The sequence below is a fragment of the Heloderma suspectum genome, chromosome 6 (genome assembly GCF_057233095.1).
Source record: "Heloderma suspectum isolate Gila_16-S chromosome 6, 16-S_ref, whole genome shotgun sequence".
Taxonomy (NCBI): Eukaryota; Metazoa; Chordata; class Lepidosauria; order Squamata; family Helodermatidae; genus Heloderma; species Heloderma suspectum.
Genome location: NC_139463.1, coordinates 53655767 through 53680211, shown reverse-complemented (window position 1 = coordinate 53680211; position 24445 = coordinate 53655767). Strand labels below are relative to the sequence as shown.

The 24445-nt window shown below is 44.8% G+C and overlaps 1 protein-coding gene across 6 annotated transcripts in view; it reads right to left on the bottom strand.

Moving 5' to 3' along the window:
• Positions 1–24109, bottom strand: part of NSF (N-ethylmaleimide sensitive factor, vesicle fusing ATPase) — a 169085-nt gene extending 144976 nt beyond the window's left edge. For all 6 annotated transcript variants that reach the window (XR_014783791.1, XR_014783792.1, XM_084804364.1 and 3 more), the window contains exon 1: positions 24081–24109. Coding sequence is in view for 2 of the 6 variants with exons in the window: in XM_084804364.1 (XP_084660490.1) it covers positions 24081–24092 (12 nt within the window). In the remaining 4 variants the exon portion in view is untranslated. The remainder of the gene's footprint in view (positions 1–24080) is intronic.
• Between the last annotated feature and the right edge of the window lie 336 nt (positions 24110–24445).

The window sequence follows — 24445 nt, the reverse complement described above, 5'->3', positions numbered from 1 at the left end:
CTTTAAAACAGCATTGCTTTAAACAAATAGTTTATCGCTCAGGCACACCTAAGACAGCCTTCTTTTGGGAAGCCTCTAGGAAGAGGAAGTGTTTTGGCTGAAAGTAAATGGAGACAGAGGATTTCAATTAAAAAAAACGTAAATATTTACGAAAAATAGCGATTCTTATGGAAGTTATGCTGACTCATGGAGACGGCTGGACACCGGAATTACAGTTGTCGGTACAGATTTATCTTTGTAATTTTCGGAGTGGAAAAAAGAGAGGAGAATTCCGGGGGCTTGTGAACAGCAGAATGGAGCACTGGCCGCAAACTGTGGAAGTCAAGCAGCACGGAAGGTACACAATTCATACATCCCTAGTATTAGCTAATTGGTAATTTCAACGGTGTCCAGACTTTATTATCTACCTGGGAATACTTATCCATAGAGATATATCTCAAATGATTAAGCTAAATTTAAATAAGCTGATTAATGATATTTTACAAGATATAGACAGACATCTTTAAAGTTGAGTTTGTGGTAACGTTAATGCACTTAAGATGAATACTATACCTCAAATTGTTTGTTATATGTGGGATTCCTTTACTTACACCTGTCAAGTATTTACAAAAGCTTAATGCTTTGTTTCGCAATGGGGGGGGGGGTCCTTTCCACCCAAGATTATCTTTGAAAAGGATGCAACTCCCAATTAAACAAGGTGGGCTTGGCTTTCTGGCCAGGATCGCTTCTCGATCATCCCGGAATGCAGGACACGGAATAATGGGCTCAAGTTACAGGAAGCCAGATTCCAGAGAAACTTCCTGACTGTTAGAGCAATACGACAATGGAACCAATTACCCAGGGAGGTGGTGGGCTCTCCCACACTGGGGGCGTTCAAGACAAGGCTGGACAGCGATCTGTCAGGGATGCTCTGACTAGGATTCCTGCACTGAGGAGGGGGTTGGACTCGGCCTTGTACACCCCTTCCAACACTAGTATTCTATGATTTTATGATCTTACTACATATCATTGGGCTTATTTGCTGACTTGCACTAAATTTTGGTCTTTTCCACTTAGATTTGATTTTCCACCTTGGTCAATTTTGGAATCCTCCTGTCTGGAGCCTTTCTCCAAATGGATGGCATTAGGTCCTCAGCATATTAAAGTGGACAGGGCTTCCCCCACAATTTTGGCTGTTAGAGACGTGTGGCATATAATTTCACACCAATTACAGCTTGATCCATTTTCCCATGCCAAATTGACTCTACGGGGAATTCCCAATTTAAAAATTGGAAAGAAAATGCTTTTGTGGTGGACCTGGATAGATGATTTTTACCTTGGATCAATCAGTGGGTGCTGATGGAGAGTTTTTGCCATTTTTGGCTTTGCAAGATAAATTTGACTTGCCTGCTATAGCTGAATGGCAATACTTGCAATTGCAACATTTGTTAGAATTTAAATTCACTCCTGCTACTGTCACAGCCCCAAAGTCCCCTTTGCTATTGGAAATACTTATTGAAGCTGATTTTATTACCAGTGAATAAATATACAAGGCTTAAGCAGGAATGGAACAGGAAACTGGATTGTCCTATTTTGCATAATCAATGGATCACCACTTTGGCGTCTGTATTTCACATGTCTGTGGATCTTCAGTTATGTCTTATTCAGCAAAAATTCTTGTTTCAGGTCTATTGGACGCCACAATGTCTCTTTAATAAAGGTTTGTCTAGCTCAGCTAATTGGAGGTGTAATACAGCTGATGCTTCTTTTAATCATATGTTTTGGAAATGCCCAATAGTTGTCTCATTGGGGATGAAGTCACTATACGGATAAACTTCGTACTGGAATACTCTTTAATATTACTGATGTACATGTTCTTCCAAATTATTTACCTGATTCTTGGAATGTAACACATGGTCAGCGTAAATGGATTTTTTGTGCTCTTTTGACAGCCAAAAGGCTGATACTACAACACTGGAAGGATAAATGCTCACCTCCTATAATGCAATGGATTAAAGACCTAACAACACTAGCAACATTTGAAAGAGTGGTATACCAGCGCCACTTGCAAATGGACATATATATGGACATTTGGTCTGCTTTTATTGCAGTTTATGTATTAGGGCACAATCCTATGGGGATAGGCAGCCACCTCCAAACTCGGAGGCAACCACCTATTCAATGCAGGGCAGGAGAAGCACGGACGGGATCTTTCCTGCTGTGCTTCTCCTGCCCTGCATTTGTGGCTAGACAGCTGATTTCGGCTGTCTAGCCATGGGAAGGCGGAACAGGGCAGGAGGCTGATGGACGACATATAGGATATGTTGTACCGGTATTTCTGCCTTCCCCGCCTCGGAACGCCCAGTTTTGGCCACTCCGCACTCCTCTTCCAAGGGGGGGAAGGTTGGTTCCCAGAAAACCACATAGCCTATGGCCATCTAGACACTGACTAGAAGCCATAGGATTGTTCCCTCCTCTACTTTTTTCTTAGGGTCCCAGAAGAACTATGGACAGAAGTTCGCAACATTGTTCAGGAGGCGGCAACAAAAAATGTCCCAAAGAAAAAGAAAACCAAGAAGGCAAGATGGCTGTCTGCTGAGACACTGGAAGCAGCCCAAGAAAGAAGGAAAGCAAAAGGCAACAGTGATAGGGGGAGATATGCCCAATTAAATGCAAAATTCCAGAGGTTAGCCAGAAGAGATAAGGAATTATTTTTAAACAAGCAATGCGTGGAAGCGGAAGAAGATAATAGAATAGGAAGGACAAGAGACCTCTTCCAGAAAATTAGAAACATCAGAGGTAAATTCCAGGCAAAAATGGGTATGATCAAAAACAAAGATGGCAAGGACCTAACAGAAGCAGAAGAGATCAAGAAAAGGTGGCAAGAATATACGGAAGATCTGTATAGGAAGGATAATAATATCGGGGATAGATTTGATGGTGTAGTCAGTGAGCTAGAGCCAGACATCCCGAAGAGTGAGGTTGAATGGGCCTTAAGAAGCATTGCTAATAACAAGGCAGCAGGAGATGACGGTATCCCAGCTGAACTGTTTAAAATCTTGCAAGATGATGCTGTCAAGGTGATGCATGCCATATGCCAGCAAATTTGGAAAACACAAGAATGGCCAACAGATTGGAAAACATCAACCTATATCCCCATACCAAAATGGGGAAGCACCAAAGAACGTTCAAACTATCGAACAGTGGCACTTATTTCACATGCCAGTAAGGTAATGCTCAAGAGCTTGCAAGGTAGACTCCAGCAATTCATGGAACGAGAATTGCCAGATGTACAAGCTGGGTTTCGAAAAGGCAGAGGAACTAGAGACCAAATTGCCAATATCCGCTGGATAATGGAGAAAGCCAGGGAGTTTCAGAAAAACATCTATTTCTGCTTTATTGACTATTCTAAAGCCTTTGACTGTGTGGATCAGAACAAATTGTGGCAAGTTCTTGGTGGGATGGGGATACCAAGTCATCTTGTCTGCCTCCGGAGGAATCTGTATAACGACCAAGTAGCAATGGTAAGAACAGACCACAGAACAATGGACTGGTTTAAGATTGGGAAAGGAGTATGGCAGGGTTGTATACTCTCACCCTACCTATTCAACCTGTACACAGAACACATCATGCGACGTGCTGGGCTTGATGAATCCAAGGCTGGAGTTAAAATCGCTGGAAGAGACATTAACAGTCTCAGATATGCAGTTGATACCGACAGGAAGCTCTGGTGTGGGCTGGAGTCATGAAGAGTCAGAAGCGACTGAACGAATAAACAACAACAATAATTGAAACCAAGATCTTTAAACTATGTATCTATATTAGTGATTAAAAACAAAACAAATCCCTGTTGTTCTTCTGTTTTTGTTGAATCTCACAATAAAAATGGATTAAAAAAATACTGAAGAAGTTATTAGACTGGTTCTTATTTTCCATAGTAATGGAAAGTAAGAACTTTCCTCCTTTAATTCAATGTACCTGGTAGAGATATTGAGTTATTTACAGATTAACTGTAAAGCTAAAATGCTTATATCCAGAATATTTAATGTTAACCTAGTTATTATTTAAAAGAAACATAGCATTTAATTTTTTTAAAAAAATCCAATTAAAATGTTTAAAAATCTGATTTTTTCTGCCTTGCTTAGCGCAGCTTCACTACTACATAATGACAGAACAATAATCGTATGTAGCCTCTGTCTTTGCATATGAGATTTTAGTTAGAGAAACAGAAACTGAAAGCCCAGAACTTTTGAGAAGTAAAAGCTGGTAGTTAGGCTGGACAGAACCATTTTCATAAGATGAAAAACTAAAATGTTGGATTAGTAGGCAATTCAATGTTTAGGAGTCTGACAGACCCTTTAATTCATTTTTTATGAGACAATGTGTAGGAAAGCCAACAGGAGCTGGGAAGGGTTTGGGTTGAATCATTCCTAGGAGTTAAAGGTGCAAATGTTTCCAATTACCCAAATGGGGATGGGGAGGGAATATGCCATGAGCGTATGGTGAACATGATAGTCAATCAAAGAGACCTAAGGGCCACAGCAGATGATGCACATGCCACAGATATCTGGGGAGGAATTATGTGTATAGGTCTTTCTATACTAATGCTAGAAGCCTCTGAGCCAAGATGGGAGAGTTGGAGTGCCTGGTTTTAAAGGAAAACGTAGATATAGTTGGCATAATGGAAAATGGTAGAATGGAGGGAAGCAGTGGGATACGATCATCTCTGAATATAAATTCTATAAGAAGGACAGGGAAGGGCATTCTGGAGGAGGTGTTGCTCTGCACGTCAAAGAGGGCATAGTGTCAAGCAGACTAGAAAACCTAAAAGGGGCATACTCCTCCACAGAATAGCTGTAGGTGACAATACCAGGCTCCAAAAGTAATTTAGTACTAAGGACATGCCATCATCCCCCAGACCAGAATACTCAGGGTGAAGTTGAAATAGAAAATGAGATCCGGGGGACATCCAAACGAGGAAGTATTGTAATAATGGGTGACTTCAATTACCACATTGACTGGATAAATGCACGTTCCAGTCACAAGGAACAGGTTAAATTTCTCAACGTCCTAAATGACTGTGCCCTAGAACAGTTGGTCATGGAACTGACCAGAGGGGAGGCAACCCTAGATTCTAGGACCCTAGAATCCTAAGTAGTGCTGCCCAGAACCTAGTGCGACATGTGAGTGTTGTTGAACCAACTGGAAATAGTAACCATAGTAGTATCAAATGTAATATATATTTAATTGAAAAATTGCCAAGGAAGTCCAACACAGTCACATTTGACTTCAAATGAGGAAACTTCTATAAAATTAGGGAACTGGTAAAAAAGGAAGTTGAAAGGGGGTTCAAGAGGTTTAAATCTCTCTAAAATTCAAAACCACAATAATAGAAGCTCAGCTAGAATGTATACCACAAGTTACAAAAGGTAGCATCAAGTCCAAAAGGTCACCAGAATGGCTAACAAACAGTGTCAAGGAAGCTATTAGAGAAAAGATTTTCCTTCAGAAAATGCAAGCATAGGTTTTCTTCCATTCCTTATTAAAATTACTGATCTTTTACTGATAAGCATGTAGGAATGCTCCAAATCATGCTCATTTTCCAAAATGTGACTAGAGTCCCTACATCAAAATATGTGAAGAAAATGTTCATTTTTCACAGATTGCATTTTGTTCTATAGCAGGTTTACAAAAAGTGTTTTATTAAGGGGATTTCTTTTACAAAAGGGAATAAAATGTCACTTTTCAAATAATAGCACAACATTGCTTTTAATGTTTTAATGCTTTTAAGCCAACCTTCCTGCTTCATCTGGCTTCTAGGATGATTCAGAAATGTATTATTATAACTTGGTTTGCTCACAAAGTTATCATATTTGGTATATTAAATTTAAAAGTAAAGTTTATTAAGAAAATAATTTGTTGTGGTTCAGTCGTTCAGTCGTGTCCGACTCTTCGTGACCCCATGGACCATAGCACGCCAGGCCTTCCTGTCCTCCGCTCTCTCCCGGAGCATGCTTAAGTCCATATTCATTGCATCGGTGATGCTATCTATCATAGCATCATAGAATAGTAGGGTAGGAAGGGGCCTACAAGGCCATCGAGTCCAACCCCCTGCTCAATGCAGGAATCCAAGTCAGAGCATCCCTGACAGATGGCGGTCCAGCCTCGTCTTGAAGGCCTCCAGTGTGGGAGAGCCCACAACCTCCCTAGGGAATTGGTGCCATTGTCGTGTTGCTCTAACAGTTTTGCCTGAGGTTCAGCCAGAATCTGACTTCCTGTCACTTGAGCCCATGATTCCGTCTCCTGCACTTTGGGATGATCAAGAAGAGATCCTGGCCTTCCTCTGAGGCAACCTTTCAAGTACTTGAAGAGTGCTATTGTATCTCCCCTCAGACTTCTCTTCTTAAGGCTAAACATGCCCAGTTCTTTCAGTCTCTCTTCATAGGGCTTTGTTTCCAGTCCCCTGATCATCTTTGTTGCCCTCCTCTGAACCCTCTCCAGTTTGTCTGCATCCTTCTGAAAGTGTGGTGCCCAGAACTGGACACAGTACTCCAGATGAGGCCTCACCAGTGCTGAGTAAAGGGGGACTAGTACTTCCCGGGTTTTGGAAGCGATGCTTCTATGAATGCAGCCCAAAAGAGCACTGGTCTTCTTTGCAGCCACCTCACATTGTTGGCTCATATTCAGCTTGTGATCGACAACAATTCCAAGATCTTTCTCGCTTGTAGTGTTGTTGAGCCACGTCTCCCCCATCTTGTAACTGTGCATTTGGTTTCTTTTTCCTAGGTGCAGAACTTGGCATTTATCCCTCTTCAATGTCATTCTGTTGTTTTCTGCCCAGCGCTCCAGTCTATCCAGATCACTTTGAATTTTGTTTCTGTCTTCCAAAGCATTAGCTATCCCTCCCAATTTTGTGTCATCTGCAAATGTGATCAGCATTCCCTGCACCTCCTCCTCCAAGTCATTAATAAAGATGTTGAAGAGCACTGGGCCCTGGACTGAGCCCTGCGGTACCCCACTCGTTACCTCTCCCCAGTTTGAGAAGGTCCCATTGAGAAGCACTCTTTGAGTCCGATTCTGTAGCCAATTGTGGATCCACTGGATCGTTGTTTCATCTAGCCCACTTTGAACTAGTTTGCTCATCAGGATATCATGGGGCACTTTGTCGAAAGCTTTGCTGAAGTCGAGGTATATTATGTCTACAGCATTCCCACGGTCCACAAGGGAGGTGACTTGATCCAAAAATGAGATCAGATTTGTCTGGCAGGACCTGTTTTTGACAAATCCATGTTGACTTCAAGTAATCACGGCATTGTTTTCAAGGTGCTTCCAGATGGATTGCTTCATCATGTGCTCCAGAATTTTCCCAGGGATGGATGTCATAGGCCTCCTCCAGTCATCTGGCACTTCCCCCATCCTCCATGATTTCTCAAAGAAAATAGACAGCGGTTCTGAGAGTTCTTCTGCCAGTTCCTTTATGACTCTAGGATGCAGTTCATCTGGCCATGGAGATTTGAACTCATTCCAAGTAATTCGGTGTTCCTTGACCATATGCCTATCGATCTCAAGCTGCAATCCTGCCCCTTCAGCCTGTACTTCGCCTTTGCCAGGGGGGTCATAGACTCCCTTTTGGGAGAAGACTGAGCCAAAGCAGGAATTGAGCACCTCTGCCTTTTCCTTGTCATCTGTATCATTTTGCCATCCCTATTTAATAGCTGAACCACCATTTCTTTCCTCTGCCTTTTACTATGCACGTAGCTGAAGAAAGCCTTTTTGTTGTTTTTCGCATCCCTCGCTAATCTCACCTCGTTCTCAGCTTTAGCCTTCCTGACGCCATCCCTGCAATTCTGTGCTATCTGCCTGTACTCTTCCTTTGTTACTTGGCCTTCTTTCCACTTCCTATATGTGTCCTTTTTTGTTTTCAGGTCATCCCTAAGCTTTTTGTGAAGCCACATTGGCTTCTTCTGTTGCCTTCCACCTTTTCTTCTTGTTGGAATTGTTTGTGATTGTGCCTTGAGAATTTCCTTTTTTAAAAGCTCCCACCCATCTTGGAATCCTTTTCTCGTTAGCGTCGCTTGCCATGGGACCTTACTGAACATTGTTCTGAGTTTATTAAAATCAGCTTTCCTAAAATCCAGGTTACGCGTTTGACTACACTCGGCTTTTGCTTCCCTTAGAACCAAGAACTCAAGTACAACATGGTCACTTTCCCCCAGAGTTCCTGTAACTGCTACTTTTTCCAGTAAGTCATCTCTGCTGGTTAGGATCAAGTCAAGGATGGCCGATCCTCTAGTTCCTTCCTCTACTTTCTGTAGGAGGAAATTATCTACCACACAAGTCAGGAATTTCCTGGAGGGGCCACGTTTTGCAGAATTTGTCTCCCAAAAAATATTGGGGAAATTGAAGTCCCCCGTTACTACTACCTCATACTTCCTTAAAACATTGGCTATTTGCGTTTCAAAAGTTTCATCCTCGTCTTCTCCTTGGTTGGGTGGCCAGTAGTAGACTCCGACCACCAGGTTCCTTTTATTCTTTGCTCCATTTATTTTGATTCAGATGCTCTCGATGGGGCTACCAAGCTCCTCCTCCTGTATTTCTGTGCAGAGATATGTATTTTTCACATTACAGTGCAACCCCACCTCCCTTTCTGTTCCTCCTGTTCTTTTTGAACAAGTTATATCCTTCAAGTGCTGTATTCCAGTCATGAGAGTCATCCCACCAAGTCTCAGTTATACCTATCAGGTCATAATTTCCCTCCTGGATTAAGAGTTCAAGTTCGTTCTGTTTGTTTCCCATACTCTGGGCATTAGTATATAGACCTCGAAGACCATGTGCTTCATAGTCTGGCTTTCTTCCTACATGTGTCTGAAGACTATTATTGGGTGCTATCAGAGATGTTCTCTCCGTTGCACTGCATGCGCCTACGTCCACTGTTACCCCCAACATTACATCTCCCTTCCCCGTAGGATTCAGTTTAAAGCCCTCCTGATGAAGTTCTTCATGCTGTGGCCAAACATTCTTGTTTGTGAAACGTTCTGTGAAACATGTTGTAAAACATTCACAGCATGACATTCTTCCCATCCTTTGTGAGGCGCAACCCGTCCCTTGCCAACAGCCCATCTTGCAGGAAGTATAGCCCGTGGTCCCAGAATCCAAATCTCTCTCGTCAGCACCACCTTCGTAGCCAGTCATTCACCCGGAGTATTTTTCGTTCCCTTTCTATCCCTCTTCTAACTACTGGAAGGATGGATGAGAAAACCATCTGGGCCCCAAAGGTCTTGAGTTTCCTTCTCAAGGCTTCAAAGTCCGACATGATTACTTCGTAGCTCCGCTTGGTGGTATCATTTGCTCCCACATGGATGAGAAGAAAGGGACACCTGTCAGTGGGCTTTATGAGTGCAGGCAACCCTTCAGTCACATCTCTAATTCGTCCTCCCGGGAGACAACATACCTGGCGAGTCCACGGGTCCTCGCGACATACCTGGGTCTCGATCCCAGGCAGCAAGGAGTCCCCCACTACTACCACTCTTCTCTTCTTGTTGTTGTAGGCCTGGGTTTCATCGCCTCTGTTTGACTGACCTTCAGCCTCTTGCTCACTCTCATGTCGGTTCCCCTGTGATTCTTCCTCTGCAGGCTGTCCTCCAGTCTCATCCGCAAGTACCTGGAATCGGTTCCACAGCTCCACTACTTCCACTGGTGCAGAGTGGCGTCTAGTTCTTCTTCTCCCAACTGTCACCCTTTTCCAAGGAGTATCCTCTACTCCATTTTTCTACACCTCAGCATTTCCCACTGCCTCATCTTGCTGTTGCTCTTCAAGCTTCTGGTCTTCCCTTTGCTGCTGTAGTTCCCCCATTCTGTCCAAGAACTCTTCGTGTTCTCTTATTCCCCGGAGGGTCGACAGTCGCCGCTCCAGTCCACTTACTTTTTCTTCCAGCAGCGTGATCAACTTGCACTTGTTGCAGGTGTAGGCCATGTTGTTCTCAGGCAAGAAAACAAACACTGCACACACCTTGCAGGTCACCACCACTGGAGAGTCCTGTCCGTCCATTGCCTCTTTTCCCTTTTTGTGCCTAGCTTTGTGATTGTTCTAGACTAGCCTGTGCCTGCTCCTCTACTCAGCAGAGCTTACAAGCAGAGTCCCACTGGTGTGGAAGTGTGTGTTACAAGACAAATAAATGGAAAAAAGTTAGTTAAAAAATAAAATGAAATAAAATAAAAAATGAAAAACAATGTTATCGGCCTTCCCCTTGACCTCCCCTGCCGAGCTCTCCTGGCCAACTCCTGTTTGCTCCCCCTGTCCACTCGCTCTGGTCACTCACTCTCTGGGAGCTTGCTTGCTTCTATAGTCCCTGGACCAGCTGGAGCAGCTTGCTCTGCTCAGCTCAGCTGGGAGGCGGGAAACAAACTGGATCTAGCCATCTCATCCTCTGCCGTCCCCTTCTCCTTTTGCCTTCAGTCTTTCCCAGCATCAGGGTCTTTTCCAGGGAGTTTTCTCTTCGCATTAGGTGGCCAAAATATTTGAGCTTCAGCTTCAGTATCTGTCTTTCCAATGAGTACTCAAAGTTGATTTCCTTTAGGATGTACTGATTTGACCTCCTTGCAGTCCAGGGGACTCGTAAGAGTCTTCTCCAGCACCACAGTTCGAACGCATCAATTCTTCGGCGCTCAGCCTTCCTTATAGTCCAGCTCTCACAGCCATAATTACTACTGGGAAAACCATAGCTTTGATTAGACAGACCTTTGTCGGCAAGGTGATGCCTCTGCTTCTCACTATGCTGTCTAGGTTTGCCATAGCTTTCCACCCAAGGAGCAAGGGTCTTTTAATTTCATGGCTACAGTCACCGTCTGTGGTGATCTTGGAGCCCAAGAAAATAACATCTGTCACTGCTTCCATTTCTTCCCCTTCCATATGCCAGGAAGTGATGGGGCCAGATGCCATGATCTTCGTTTTTTTAATGTTGAGTTTCAAACCAGCTTTTGCACTCTCCTCTTTCACCCTCAACAAGAGGCTCTTGAGATCCTCTTCCCTTCTGCCATTAGGGTGGTATTATCTGCGTATCTGAGTATGTTGATAATCCTCCTGGCAATCTTAATTCCGACCTGTGATTCATCCAACCCGGCGTTTCTCATGATGTACTCTGCATATAAGTTAAATAAGCAGGGTGACAATATGCAGCCTTGTCGTACTCCTTTCCCAATTTTGAACCAATCGGTTGTTCCATGTCCGGTTCTTACTGTTGCTTCTTGACCCTCGTACAGGTTTCTCAGGAGACAGGTAAGGTGGTCTGGTACCCCCAACTCTTTAAGAATTTGCCACAGTTTGTTGTGATCCACACAATCAAAGGCTTTAGCGTAGTCAATGAAGCAGAAAGAGACGTTTTTCTGGAATTCTCTTGGTTTCTCCATGATGCAGCGAATGTTGGCGATTTGATCTCTAGTTCCTCTGCCTCTTCGAAACCCAGCTTGTACTTCCGGTAGTTCTCAGTTCGCAGATCGCTGAAGCCTAGCTTGTAGGATTTTGAACATAACCTTGCTGGCATGTGAAATGAGCGCAATTGTGCGGTAGTTTGAACACTCTTTGGAATTGCCCTTCTTTGGAATTGGAATGTAAACTGACCTTTTCCAGTCTTGTGGCCACTGTTGAGTGTTCCAGATTTGTTGGCATATTGAGTGCAGCACTTTAACAGCATCATCTTTTAGGATTTTAAATAGCTCAGCTGGAATACTGTCATCTCCGCTAGCTTTGTTGTTAGTGATGCTTCCTAAGGCCCACTTGACTTCACTCTCGAGGATGTCCGGCTCAAGTTCAGTGACCGCACTTTCATGGCTATCAGCGACATTCAGATCTTTCCTGTATAGTTCTTCTGTGTATTCTTGCCACCTCTTCTTAATCTCATCTGCTTCTGTTAGGTCCCTGCCTTCTTTGTCCTTTATCATGCCCGTCTTTGCACAAAACGTTCCCTTGAGATCTCCAATTTTCTTGAAGAGATCTCTAGTCTTTCCCATTCTGTTGTTTTCCTCCATTTCTTTGCATTGTTCATTTAAGAAGGCCTTCTTGTCTCTCCTTGCTATTCTATGGAACTCTGCATTCAGTTGGATATATCTTCCCTTTTCTCCCTTGCTTTTCGCTTCCCTTCTTTCCTCAGCTACTTGTAAAGCCCCATCAGACAGCCACTTGGCTTTCTTACATTTCTTTTTCTTTGGGATGGATTGAGTTGAGCTGCCTCCTGAACAATGTTACAGACTTCCGTCCATAGTTCCACAGGCACTCTGTCTATCAGGTCTAATCCCTGAAATCTATTTCTCACCTCCACTGTATATTCATCAGGGATATGATTTAGGCCATACCTGAATGGTTTAGTGGTTTTCCCTACGTTCTTCAATTTCAGCCGAAATTTTGCAACAAGAAGCTCATGATCTGAGCCACAGTCAGCTCCAGGTCTTGTTTTGACTGACTGTATAGAGCTTCTCCATCTTTGGCTGCAAAGGACATAATCAATCTGATTTCGATATTGACCATCTGGTGATGTCCATGTGTAGAGTCGTCTCTTGTGCTGTTGGAAAAGAGTGTTTGCTATGATCTGCGTGTTCTCTTGGCAAAACTCTATTAGCCTTTGTCCTGCTTCGTTTTGTACACCAAGGCCATGCTTGCCTGTTATCCCGGTGATTTCTTGACTTCCTACTTTAGCATTCCAATCCTCTATGATGAAGAGGACATCTTTTTTTGGTGTTAGTTCTAGAAGGTCTTGTAGGTCTTCATAGAACTGATCAACCTCAGCTTCTTCGGCATCAGTGGTTGGGGCATAGACTTGAATTACTGTGATGTTGAATGGTTTGCCTGGGATTTGTACTGAGATCATTCTATCGTTTTTGAGATTGTACTCCAGTACTGCTTTTCCCACCCTTTTGTTGACTATGAGTGCTACTCCATTTCTTCGAAGGGATTCTTGCCCACAGTAGTAGATATGATGGTCACCTGAATTAAATTTGCCCATGGTTGTCCATTTTAGTTCGCTGATTCCCAAGATGTCGATGTTCAATCTTGCCATCTCATGTTTGAACACCTCCAGCTTGCCTTGATTCATTGATCTTACATTCCAGGTTCCTAAACATTGTTCTTTACAGCATCGGATTTTCTTTTCACCACCAGACACATCCACAGCTGAGTGTCCTTTCGGCTTTGGCCCAGCCGCTTCACTCTTTCTGGCACTACTTGGAAATACCCTCTGCTCTTCCCCAGTAGTATATTGGACCCCTTCCCACCTGAGGGGCTCATCTTCCGGCGTCATCTCTTTTAGCCTTGTGATACGTTCCATGGGGTTTTCTTGGCAAGAATACTGGAGTGGGTTGCCATTTCCTTCTCCAGTGGACCACATTTTGTCAGAACTCTCTGCCATGACCTGTCCGTCTTGGGTGGCCCTGCACGGCATAGCTTATGGCTTCACTGAGTTACACAAGCCCCTTCGCCACAACAAGGCAGTGATCCATGAAGGGGAAGAAAATAATTACAAATTTACTAAGTTTACTTTTAAATGTTTTTAATTTTAATGATATTTTTATGAACAAACCAAATTATACATAATACATTTTATGTTCCTAAAGTAACCAAGTAACTTTAGATCTATGAAGGGTAATAAAAAAAAAGAGAGAGAGCGCGCACATTGCATAGTTTTCCATTTCCTCCCAAATTTCTATTTAAAAAACACACAGGGAAAATGGGTTTTTTCCCATGGCTTTAAAATTCCTGGAAATTTACACCTCTAGACCCAGGCCAATAAAGTGCTTTAAAGGTCAACACTAGCACCTTGAATTTAGCTTGGAAACACACTAGTACATAGTGAAGATCTCTCAAAGCAGTACAATATTTGCACTCCATGTGGCCAGTCCTGCACAAGAGCCAAGCTGCAGCATTGTGGACTAGCCGAAGCTTCCAAACTGTCTTCAAGGGCAACCCTATGCAAGAGTACATTACAGTAGTCACTGAGAGGTTATCATGGCATGCAAAACAGCAGCATGATCTTCATTATCCAGAAAGGCACACTGCTGACCATCGGCCATAGGTGGTAAGAATACACTCCTGGTCAAAGGCAACAGGTGGGAATCCAGGAGCAGGCCCAGATCCAGGAGCATGCTCAAACTGTGAACCTATTTGTTCAGGGGGAGTATGATCTCCACCCCCACCAATTCAGGGCAGTCATCTCAGCTATCTCCCTGGTTGCCAAACCAGCCACCATAAGCAACTTTCTCTTGTCTGGTCTAAGTACCAGTTTATTCACACTTACCCAGTCTACTGCGGACTTCAGATAGTCATTCAGAGGCCTCACAGCCTCACCTAGTTTTAATGAGAATGAGAAACAGAGCCTAGGGTCCTCAGCCCACCAAGGATGCCTTACACTAAAACCATGAACAACTTTACCCAACCGTTTACTGCATGTATTAAAAAGCATGGGAAACAGAATAGGCTCCTGAGGTATCCCACGTGATAACTCCCACAGAGAAGTACTCTACTCTCCCATAAAGGACCATTCAAACAAATGATCCTCTATTCTGAAGTGCTATGATCCAAGTAGGAGCATACCTCATACTTCTTCTGAAGCTTCATATCAGTTATCTAAAATTAAGAGAATCAGAGACAGAGATTCCCTTGAGTCCATACACATGGTGCTTAATGGAGCTGCATAAGCAAAACAGACAATTCCCTGCTCTTTAAACAGATTATAATCTAAAAATGGCCTTGAACTGCAAATCAGGAGAGCATCACATCCTAGCAGATATAATTCTTGCAAAATCATGGAGTTCATTTCTACAACCCAGGAAGGACAAGATTAACTTGATCTAACACAAGCAGAGAGAGAGAGAGAGGGAGGGCATAGCCGAAATTATCTATGAATGAGCTGCAGCACGACAGGAAGCAAATCAGATGAACCCAAAGCAATATAAAAATCCTTTACGTGATTGAAGACATTGGGTGCCTCAAGGTTTATTTAAAAAGAAGAAGGCCCGGGTTCCTTCAGAAGTGCTGCAGCAAACACAAATAAGAACAATGTAAATCGCTCTTCATGTTAGATCCATCATGGTTTTCAAAGGACCAAAAGAGTAGAGTTCAAAGCAACACATTCCTCCCAATGCTGAAGCCTCTCCTGATACAATCAGAAAGCACAGCACAAGCCTGCTTTCTTCCAACACAACGCACTACAGAAGGCTGAGCATCCTCTGGGCTGTTAAGTGACTTAGTCTAGCGTATTTATTATTTATTCCCTGCTTTTCCATTAAAATAGCTAAACCAGTTTAGAAGTAAAAATAAACTACAATACATAAAATACACTATTCAGGGCTAATAAGGTGTTTTTAGGGAGCTGGAGGCTTCTGGTGTCTTTGGAAGCCCTGTTCTGAGAAACATTGTCCTTACTGCATACAACGGGACTACAAGGCCTCCCCTTTTATCGGTATGCACAGCCCATCCCCAAAAGAAGTGCAAACCTTATCATGTTTACTGCAGATCACATATACATATACATGGTCACATCTTTATATGGCACATTATTCTAGACAGCTACTCTCTTCCTGATCTTCTCCAGGCCAGTATCACCTCTCCTGAATACCAGAGAAATACTGGTGTGGACTCCTCTCTTACGTGCCCTCCAGTGTCTGGTGTTATTGAGCCTCTCTCATATTGCCTGTTCTATTCTGGTAACTGCTAAGTGCACAAATGTAGGGTTACTGTACTGGTAATGTTTTGAATTATGGTTTTGTTTTTACAGTATTGTTTTTGACTCATTGTATACCTCCTTGGTGGTTTTACAGAAAGGTGGTATAAAGATACTAAAAATAAACATAAATAATAATTTTTCCTGAAACACAGGCCAATTATTTCCACTTCCTATGAATCACTATAAAATGCTGTCAGTTACTTGTGTAAAGGTTTTCAATTATCTGTGTAAACGTACACAAGTTTGAAGTTACACAGAACACATTACAAGGACCTAAGTACATAGGGAGGACCATGGAAGTTTGCAGAGGTAAAATGGCTTTCCCCTCACCTCCTGTACTCTCTCAGCCTTTAACCGGAATATCGGCTCAAAGAGAGACAGAGAAGACAAAGCTGATATTCTGAGAAATTTGGTAAATGTACTAGCTTTCATGCAGGAAGCCAGATGCTATTATTCACAGCACAATCACAGCTGTGCAGTAAGATCCCATCCTTGGTGAGGTACCTGTTATACAACATGCTGAAGATTTTCTTATCAACTCCCACATGAGACATAGAACTTCTAGAAAATGAAGCACAGGATCTACAGATCCCCTAAAATGGTAAGTGATTGGGGGGTTTTAATGACTGCCTTGAGTGGTCAAAGCAGGGGTAGAGAGAAGCACCATTGGGTTGGGAGGGGAACAGCTCTGTACTCATTTGATGTTGAGGTCCACTCAGGTTTTGTTTTGGGATCTGCACTGCAACTGCTACATATGCATTCTTTTCTCAGCCAGTAAATGTTCAAAGGAACTTCCTTAAACCATCTTAGACTGCAGTGCTTCTCTGAAAGAAATGGACTCGGGAAGGCCAGCCTGAAAAGCGTGGAAGTGTGTCGGGGGGGGGGGGGTCAGCACAGCAAGGTCTGAAGTCTGTGTCAAGCATATGGCAAACACAACCATAAGGAAGAACAGAAAACAAATAAGAAATTATCAGCATTCCATTATTTAAACCTGCCTAGAGCATTCAAGTCACCCACACTGTTGCCCTACACCAAACCACTATGCATGGTGGGACACAAAAACTCCTGGAGATTTAAATGTTGTTTTATAACCTGCTCTGCAGAGATGAATGACTTAAGCTTTCCCTATGTCATATGAAGAGCTTCTCTATCAACACACATGACAAACAGAATTGGTTAAATAATGGAGAACTAGCAACTTCTAAAAGGGGAGACAAAATAACTATATAAGCTGATGCTCAGCCCTTCATTTTATACTCGCGTATCTTTCTAGAAATCTGGAATCAGCCTCATTTGCAAGCCTAAAATAGCTTGTTTGTACTGATTTTTCTTCAGATTGATAATGGCTCCATATTCCCAGGCAATTACTCATAAAATGCAGCAGATAATGTTTATGGAAGGTGTCTCCTTTCAGAGTTCAAGTACACTGCAAATTGCACATCTTGGTCTGTAATCTCACAACTGAAATTCAGGTGTGTAGAGACTACATCCCAAAGATGTTGCCAAATACAGACCTAAGATTTATTTCTAAACTTTAGTTGTTGGCTCCTCCCTCTAGAATAGAAGCAGCTAGAAAGTAGACCATGGTTCACCTTGGATACAACGGATCGCTCTCCCCCACTTGATTCCCTTTAGTTCAGGGGTGCAGAACCTCTTTCAGCCCAAGGGCGGAATTCCATTCTGGAGCAGCTCTTGGGGAGGGGGGGGATTTGTGTTGGGTGGGGCCGAAGGCAAAAGGGGGAAAGGCAACGAGGAGGGGCCAAGGGGGCATAGCCTTCTGGGGAGCCTGGAGGGCCGGATCAGGACCCCAGACCTATGGTTCTGCATCGGTCTCCATAATTCTGTGCTCAGGCTAGTTGCCTTCCTGTCTAATCATTCTTTCAATGTCTCCATATAATAGGGAAGCCTTCTTCTCTGCCATCCCTTGTTGTCTCTTGTCAAGGAGCAAATATATAGATGATTTCTGTTCCTGGAAATCTGCCCTTTTCTACATTCTGGTAGAAAAAGAAGAGACCCCAGGCATTTGCTGACGAAAACAGTTCTCCATATGACCACAAGGAGAAGATTCAAAGGCGTCATTCCACTGAAGGCCTTACACAAGAGTTGGCTCATTTATGTATTCAACCACATCTTGCAGCTAGCAGTACAATCTTCATTCTGCTCGCAACCCAATACTATCCACATTTACCCAGAAATAAACACATTTCAATGGGTCTTACTTTTAAGGCATTACATTTAGAGGGCTACGCACATATTGAATTCAGTGACCATTCTGCCCTTGTGGCAGCAGCTTATCTCTGGGCCAGGGGTCCCCATGCTCAGTCCATTTGCCTGCTGGCAGTGAAACGGAACAGCTCAAACTACTAGTTCTGCTGTCGTCTGTGTTGCACTGTGCTTGTGGCAATGAAGCCTTTGACGCTGGCTGGCTGAGCGGCTGTAATGGCGTGGAATGTCATACACATACATTCCATCTGCTCATGGAACAAAGATGCTCGAAGATGCAGACTGAAGAAAGAAAAAGTGGTCAGTTTGGCAGGAATTACAACCTCAATCCATAGGAACAAGAGTAGGGTTGTGGGGTCGGTTGAAAGCAGGGAAGAATGCCCAGGAATAAGGGAAGCGGCAGGATAGCCCAGGAGGCATGCGCAGCTTCAGGAAGTAAGCAGAGAGAACTGAGAAACAGGAACCTGAGAGAAGGGTAGGTGGAGGAGGCGTCAGGGAACTGAAGCAAATAATAAAAGACTATGAGAAAACACTCGGTAGTGCTTAAGGTCTGGAGGGGCTGTATGAGAAGGAAGACACACGTTCTATAGAGTGACCATGAGACAGTGGCTAAAATAATGAAACAGGGGCATATGAGGAACGATAGCAGATAGAATTGTGGAACTGAAGAAAGGCGAACAAATAGATCTAGGTGAAAACCTCATGTTGGCTAAGGAGAGGAGGGCTTGCACATTATTGATTGGGAAGTAGAGTCATACAGTCATAGAATAGTGGGGTAGACCCTCGAGTCCAACCCCGTGCTCAGTGCAGGAATCCAAGTCAGAGCGTCCCTGACAGGTGGCTGTCCAGCCTCGTCTTGAAAGCCTCCAGCGTGGGAGAGCCCACCACCTCCCTAGGGAATTGGTTCCATTAAGTAGCCTATTAAGCTGAAGGGACTCTGGAGAGCCAAGTGGCTTAGGGTTGCTAGGTCTACACCCTGACAGGTTTCTGTACCTTTAAGAACTTCAAAGAAAAGGAATTCTGCTAGCAGTAGCTTCTACCATCACTGCAGCACTATGCCCTGGCAATTCTAGGCTGACAGTGAAGGGCAAGGAGTAGCAGGGAAGATGCTGAATATCACATACTGGTTTGAACCAAGCAGCCAATTTGGGGGCTTCAGACTTCTAAGCTTTAATTGGAAACTTGTGCTTTCAAACTAGACACAATTAAATTCAAAGCAAAAACATTCACCTCTGACAAATAATTACCTCCAGGAGATCAGGCAAGGAAGCATTCTAAAAGTTAGTTCTTTTTTTCCATTAAGATGGCCACAAATGAACAAAGCTATAATCCTATGCACACTTACTTGGGTATAAAGTCCACTGAACTGGGAGTAAGCAATCACGGTGGATTGATTTAAATCAAGGCAATTTAAATCAATGATTTAAATCATTATTTGTATCAGCAAGCAAAGTAAAATGAATGTCCATGTTTGATTAGTAGATAACTTCATTTTTATGAGACTGTAAACATAGGTTTAGTATGTTTCTGGTGAAGATTTAATTGTAACTATGTTTTTTTTAAGTGAGAGACATTTATTTTATTATGCAGCTTTAAAAAAATCAATTTAATTTTTAAAGAAGTGCTTTATTTTATTATAATTATATTTATTATTATAATTATATTTATTATTATAATTATTCTATTTATCCACCCTAGTAAGCATGCAAAGGAACCAATTGCATGACAGGTAAATTTTAACTTTTGTGGGCTTATTTGCAAGTCTGGAATAAATAGCATGTGGGTACTGAGCTATGATATGAACTTAAGCACACTCCGGGAGAGAGCGGAGGACAGGAAGGCCTGGCGTGCTATGATCCATGGGGTCGCGAAGAGTCGGACATGACTGAACGACTGAACAACAGCAACAACAACTGAGCTATCATATCTTCAAATGTTCCTAGACCCCAAGCTAAAAGACAATACTTTCTCCTGCTATACCACGATAAAAGGATAAAAGCAGTGAATTCCTCATTTATGTGGCATTTTACAATGGACTGGTGTGTGTTTTTTGTCCTAGCAATTTCATCCTAATTGTAGCAATGTTATATCTGATTTGGGCTTTCATTGTCTCCTAGAAAGAATTAACAGTGCTCTCAAATATATTAAATAAGAATTAAGTTCGAATTGAGCTGTACCTGTTCAAATATGAGTAGAGATGCTTGAAGAATTCAATCTTTGTGAGTTCCAATATGAACTAACAGAATCTGCACCTCTCAAATTCTGTGCAGATAACTTAGTTATTCCCCAGGTTTCACAGTTCCTGAATGTTCTGATGCAGTTCTCAGTTCAAATGTATCAAAATATATTCAGAAGTATGTATTCTGACAGAAAATAGCTTGTAAAATTTATTTAAATGCAGTTTTTGTGCACTTGTTAAATGTAGATATGGGGATAAAAGACTTAAGGGTGAACAAATGCAAAAGTGAGATGGACCAGAAATGGATTCATCCCTTCTTCTGAGAAAGAGCAAAATTATTCCCCAGAAAACTTATAAACAGCAACTGCAGTGGTATATTTTCATTACTGTCTAGGATGTCCAGCAGTCAGCAAGCTCTGAACAGTTGTACCTAGCACTGGTATCTCAAGACTGGATTGGGATACTCTCGGTGCATCAACCACCCCACTGCCTAACAGTCTCCCTACCCGAGCTGATAGAGGCGGTCTTGTGTGTGGTGTTGAGGACCGCAAGGTTGGTAGTCTTGGGGGGACTTTAATATTCATGCTGAGGCTGCCCTGATAGTCACCCAACTATCAGGGCTCCTATACCTGAAACCTTTTCAGGTGCTCAAGGACCTGTTACACTCTGGCCTACGAGAAGAAAAGGTGGACCACTCAATAGCCAGTTGTGACCAATTTGCATGACATTTTGCAGATACAATAAATTGTATTTGTGCCAACTTCGGCATAGTTGCCACAGGTTCAATGGATATAACCCTGGCTCTATTTATCCAGTTACAATGGATACTTTTCAATTTGTACAGGCCAAGGATATGGCCAGGATCCTTGGAGAGGTGACACCTACCACTTGTGTGCTGGATGCTTGCCCTTCTGGAACGGGGTGGGGTGCGGGGTGACTGGCTGAGTAGGTAAGGTAGTAGTGAACGCATCTTTACAGCAAGGTCCAATTCCATCTTGACTAAAAGAGGCAGTGGTAAGATCTCTGTCTAAAAAACCCTCCATTAACCCCAGTGCATTGGATAATTTCTGGCCAGTCTCCAGTATTCCGTTTTTGGGCAAGACGCTGGAGCGCGTGGTGGCTTCTCAGCTCCAGGGATTTCTGGATGAGGAAAAGTATCTAGACCCACTTCAGTCTGGCTGCAGGCCTAGTTATGGGACAGAGATTGGTCTGGTCACCTTGGCAGACAATCTACACCAGGAAACAGAGAGGGGGAATGTGTCCCTACTGGTTCTGCTGGACCTCTCGGTGGCTTTAGATACCATTGATCATGGTATCCTTCTGAGGCATCTGTCTGAAATAGGACTGAGAGGCACTGTTATACGTTGGCTCTGGTCCTTCCTGGAGGGTCCTGGGGGATTCCTTTTCAACGCCATGGCCGCTGGTCTGTGGTGTCCCTCAGGGTTCCTATACCTGAAACCACTGGGAGAGATTGTCCAGAGCTTTGGAGTTCGGTGCCACCAGTATGCTGATGACACCCAAACCTGTCTCTACTTTCCATCTAGATCAGGCGAGGGCAATCTCCAGTCTGCACTGGGGCCCAATCCAGCCTGTGTACCTCTCACCTGGGGTGTAAGCCAGGTGCTGCTTCGCTGGTCACCAATGGAAAGTGAAACCTGCTTCCAGTCAGCCAAGTGAGAACCCGCTGCCCCAGGGACAGAAACGCGCACTCGACAGCGCTAGCTTGGTGGCTCTCTACCAGCCCGAGAGAGCTGCCCTCTGCAACACAGCTCTGCTTCACACAAGACTGAGCAGTGGGGGCTGCACATGTAGCTGGGACCAGACAAGTACTTTGGGTAACTGCTCAGAACAGGGAGCAACACCATTGTGAGACTGGGAAGACTGCAAACTGGTCAGGGTGAACTTTCAGGATTCTCATTAGATATATGTACGCCATCTCTCCCTCATCCATCCTCCACAATCATACCTGACCCATTTTCACATCTCAGCAGACACTTAAGGTTGCTTCTTGCATTAGTTTTCCCTTTATTCAAATCTTAAGATATGCAAGGAAGAAGGCCACTCTTCCTTGTGGGTCACTGGCATGCACCTCTAGCACATACATGCTCAATGACCAATGAAACAGATGCTTTTAAAAGAAAGCTTTAATTCAATACCTCTGCTAGAAATGATTAAGCAGAACTAGCCCAGCTAATAGGGAGACTGGGCTGTGCATCCTTTCGAACTCCTTTCCAATATGACTGCGCACCAGTTTACACGGCAAATGGCCAGGTCAATCTTTTGATGCATCACTCCAGGTTCTTTTGACCAGAAACAAATACAGCATTGATACTGAAGAGCATCTTAAGATAACATTTCATACAGCTACATTTCAGCTACATAATTTTCTAAAGTTATCCATCACAATTACCAGCATTTTGAGACTTGCCAAGATTTCTGCACTCCCTCCTTACTCTTGGTGAGAAATGCTTTGGTTGGGAAGATCTACCAGAGAAGATCAGTGGGGGGAGATCAACACCATTTGTGTTGATCTTCCCCATCTGCTATTCTCACAACTCAGAAAAAAGGCCTTTCATTTAACTATTACTCCAAGCCAGTGGAATACTCAAACCTGCCGCAGCACAATTTCTACATGGCCTCTTGGCACAAAATTACTATTATGCTTCCAAAATTTCAAACTGCTTTCCTCACATCACAACTAAATACACAACAATTTTGTGTTTGACATTTTGCCCCCCTATCGTCCCTCCCGAAGCTTCCCTGACCTGCTACAATCCATAGAGTGAGATTGTTATTCCACCAGGAAAATGAATCAACATCTCCATCCTTCTTTACCAAATGGGTACTCTTTGGGGCAAAGTCCTATACACCTTTATGGTGTTAAAAGCATCTATCGAAGAGGGTAAATGAGCCTCTCATTCATTAAGGCTTTTCTCTAGACTTCAATCCCAATTATTCCACCACTAACCCACCTCTGCTGCACCCTTCATTCCAGGAGGCACCAAGTGCCGGGCACAAGTTGGGCCGCCGGGAAAATAAAGCAGTGGCGATGTGCCATCACTGTAACCAACAGCGCCCCACAGAAGCAACCTGAAGACAGATGCCTCTGCTTGCTAACCAAGTATGTTGCAGCAAAGACACTCGCTGCATAAAGGTCTTGATCCTCCCACCTTTTAACCCACCAGATGCGCGTACTCCAACTGGAGGTAGCAACACAGTGACAAGAGCTTGCTAACCACAGGGCAGCACAAGGGTTTAACACCGAGAGAAGCATTTCAGCATTCCCCGTCAGGCTACTCGCGTTCCTCCACCGCCACGTTCAAGAGGAACACGTGAAGAAGAGCGTGTTTTTGCCAGGCAGTCTTTGAGAACAGCCATCTGCTTCGGCAGCGCGGGAATTCGCGCTGCCCCTTCCCTCCGGTGTCCCCGTTAGGGGGCCACCGTGCTGCAGGCACCTGAAGGCTCCCCGGGGCCTCGCGACGCCTGACGCCCGCAAGAAGCTCCCGCCTCGTGCCGCGCGGCGCCCCCTGGCTTCTGAGCGGCGCACAACACAGCAAGCAAGCAACCAAACAAGCGGGAACTGGCGCGGGACTTGCGGCGCCGCTACCCCGGACAGCCCGAACACCTTCGGCGCGCAGGCTCACTACTGCGTCGCATTCCGAGCCGGAACCGGGCGACGGAGGCGCACGGCACACGCCTTCCCCGAGAGGCTAGAGAGCGACAAGCGCATGGCTGCCGGCTATCTGCGCCGCGCTCGCCTCCGAGCCCGCGGGAGGCGGCTGCCCTGGGGCAGCGAGCGCCGCCACCCCGCGCCGCGAGCCCGGGTCTCCCGGTCGGTGCGAGCCAGGCGCGCTCCGGGAGGGAGGCGCGGAGGCCATCCCGGGGCGGGGGCTAGGAGGTCAACAGGCCCGAAAGAACCAACGGGCGACCGGCGGGAGAAGGCCGTCGAAGAGAGGCGCAAACCGCCGCCGCCGCCCAGCCCCACTCACCCGGGCCGCCATCTTGACCCGCCAGGACTGCAGGAACGACTGAGCACGGCGCGCGGGCGGGGGCGCGCCGCGCGCGAGGGGTGGGCGGGGCCGAGCTGCGCCCCGCCCCGCCGCTCTCCTCTGCCCCGGGCGGGCGCGTCCCCGGCACCCGCGTCCCCGGGGCGCTCCGCGCAGAGGAGGCCCGCCGGAGCGGGGCTGCGGGGGCCCGGTCGGCGGGTGCGCGCGCTGCGGCCGGCGGCCCCCGTCTCGGCCGCCCAGGCGCGTCGGCGGGCGCCCCCCGGCGGGCTTCCCGGCCCAGGCTGCGGCGGCCGTTTCCCCGGGAAGCCCGGCTCCGGCGCAGCCGTGCTGGGCGCCAGCGCGCCCCG